A 2,500-nucleotide genomic window follows, 5' to 3' on the forward strand; every position below is an offset into this window, starting at 1 on the left:
GGCAGTGTGGCGCGGCCTGAAGCAGAGCCACTTTGTGACGACGTCCGCGGATGGTATGAAGCGGGTCTTAGAGGGAGACTACGCCTACCTGGATTGGGAAATGTATTACCTGCTCAACTATGCGAAGGACTGCCGGACAATTATGTTGCCTTCTTCATTTTTCAATTCTTTCGCAACCTTCGCAATATCCAAAGATTCTCCACTAATTCCGATCTTTAACAAATTGTGAGTAAAAACAAATTGAATTAATATAAAAAATCTATATATATGATAATTTTGTTCTTTATCTGTAGACCAACTTTATCTGTATATTAACCAGTGTACTAATACATATATAACACTAGAATCCTAGACATGATGTCAGCAGGATTCTTCAGGAAATGGTGGATGGCCATGAATGTAAACAACAACGCTTGTGATGCTTCTTTAGAGGCAGTTATGCATTACCTATAATTTTAAGAAAATAGTTTTTGTTCTTCATATCTCCTTATTTCTATCTATTTCTCTATCATCTATCCATCGACCCCATCCTCTCTCTTTGTACACACACACACACACACACACACACACACTCACACACACACACACACACACACACACACACACACACACACACACACACACACATATCATTTATATGATACCTCAAGGCCGGATGGTTCCTTTCGCATCTCCATATCCGGCAAGTGCCTTCGTCCGTTAGCGGACATGTGTTCGCTCTACTTTCACTTTTGACACTTCTGTGGCATAAACAAACATATGCCCTGCCCTCTCAAGTAATAGCTGCTTAAAAGGACATCTCATCAGACAACAGGGGCAGACAGAAAAAAAATGGAGCAGGAGATGCAGGCATAGACTGACAGAGCAGAACATACACAGAGGCAGGGACAGAGGCGACAGACAGACGACGGTTTTGCTCGTCACCGCATCGCCCTCGGCACCTGGGGCATGGGTCTCACGTGAAGTTTCACATGCATCAATAAACCCTAAAGCAAAGACCCCTTTCATTCACCTGCTCTCTGCCCAATCTCTTATTTTCACATCAGGTAGCTCTGTTATTTTCACATCTGGTGCCCAGTGCTGAAAGAGCTTCATAACACTAACGAATGTTCCTGTTACCAAGATAAGCTCCTGCTGAAGTTCTTCCACTCATGCCTTTGCTGCCCACCTGATGAAGTCGCTGGACACATCCTCGCACTCTATGCTGTCACACTCGCAAATCCGGCTGACCTGACTCACCAAATCTCTGGAAACCCTCGTCAAGACAGCCATGATTTTACAATTCCATCTTGCACAACAATTAAATTTTTGCCGCTATTAAAGTGTGTACCTTATTAATTTCAGATTAATTATTGCCCTCCCTTTACCCCCCCCCCCACACACACACACCTACATATGAGATGCTTTTTTCGCAATGAACACACACTACTCAACTCTATATTACAAAATTTCTCACTCTTAATCATTGTTTTAACTACACATTCTTTAATTGGTATAATTTTGTTGTGTTATTTGTACTTTCATCATATTATTGACCTCACATTGCACATATCAGTATGTTTTATTTTTTTCTCAGAGCAAATGACTACACGTCTTTTTATTCAAATATTGTATGTTCGGTTGTCCCCGAATATATCATTCATGTTTATTATATACAAACTTATTACATCGCTTCTTTTTTTATATGGCATATTCATTCGCTATTACTTCGTTACTGCTTGTGTCTTCACTTGCATTTTTTTATTTTAAATATATCATCATTGTGTTCTTTTGAAATATCACCACGCTACTACTTTGGCTTCTGTAGAAGCCTAGCAGAGCTTGCGACCAGATGCAACATCAGTGCATAAGACGTTGCAGATGGCTCAAGGACGAGGTGTTTGTGTGCTTGAGCGATGTAAACACCTCAAGGCTGGATGGTTCCTTTTGCACTCCTACCCAGCAGCTGCCTTTAGCAGACGCAGGTGTTCCCTCTACTTCACTTTAGACACTTCTGTGGCGTAAGCAAGCATACACCCTCACAAGAAATAGCCACATAAAAGGACGTCACTTGAGACAGAAGGGGTAGACAGTAGACAGAGCAGAAGACAAGCAGAGGCTGACAGAACAGGAGAACAGACAGAGGCGGCAGACAGACGACGGTCTCACTCGTCGCTGCTTTGCCCTCAGCACCTGGGACACAGGTCTCTCGTGGGATTTCACATACCACAATAAACCCTCCAGCCAAGACCCCTTTCATTCACCTGCTCTAAGCCCAACCTCTTACTTTCACGCACATATAAATGCATGTGAGTGTTTGTGTTTGTACATACATTCATATATATACACATACGAAAGACATTCTCGTCCCTCACTTGGTGACAATCAGCGGAATGAGATAGCTAACGACGGCGCTTCGCTTCTGCGTCACGGTGAGCGGCGCGACTGCGATCTCTGCCGTGCCGTCGCTGACCTCCCCGATCATGCCCGTCCAGTGGCCGTCCACGGCGGCTCCCCACTC

General features: G+C 43.6%; 1 protein-coding gene across 1 annotated transcript in view; it reads right to left on the reverse strand.

Moving 5' to 3' along the window:
- Positions 1-2,350: 2,350 nt before the first annotated feature.
- LOC138860675 (uncharacterized) overlaps positions 2,351-2,500 on the reverse strand; it is a 17,829-nt gene continuing 17,679 nt past the window's right edge. The window contains exon 6 of the mRNA XM_070118688.1: positions 2,351-2,500. This exon is cut by the window's right edge and continues 28 nt beyond it. Within this exon, the coding sequence (XP_069974789.1) occupies positions 2,351-2,500 (150 nt within the window).

This window comes from Penaeus vannamei, chromosome 42 (assembly GCF_042767895.1).
Source record: "Penaeus vannamei isolate JL-2024 chromosome 42, ASM4276789v1, whole genome shotgun sequence".
NCBI classification, from domain to species: Eukaryota; Metazoa; Arthropoda; class Malacostraca; order Decapoda; family Penaeidae; genus Penaeus; species Penaeus vannamei.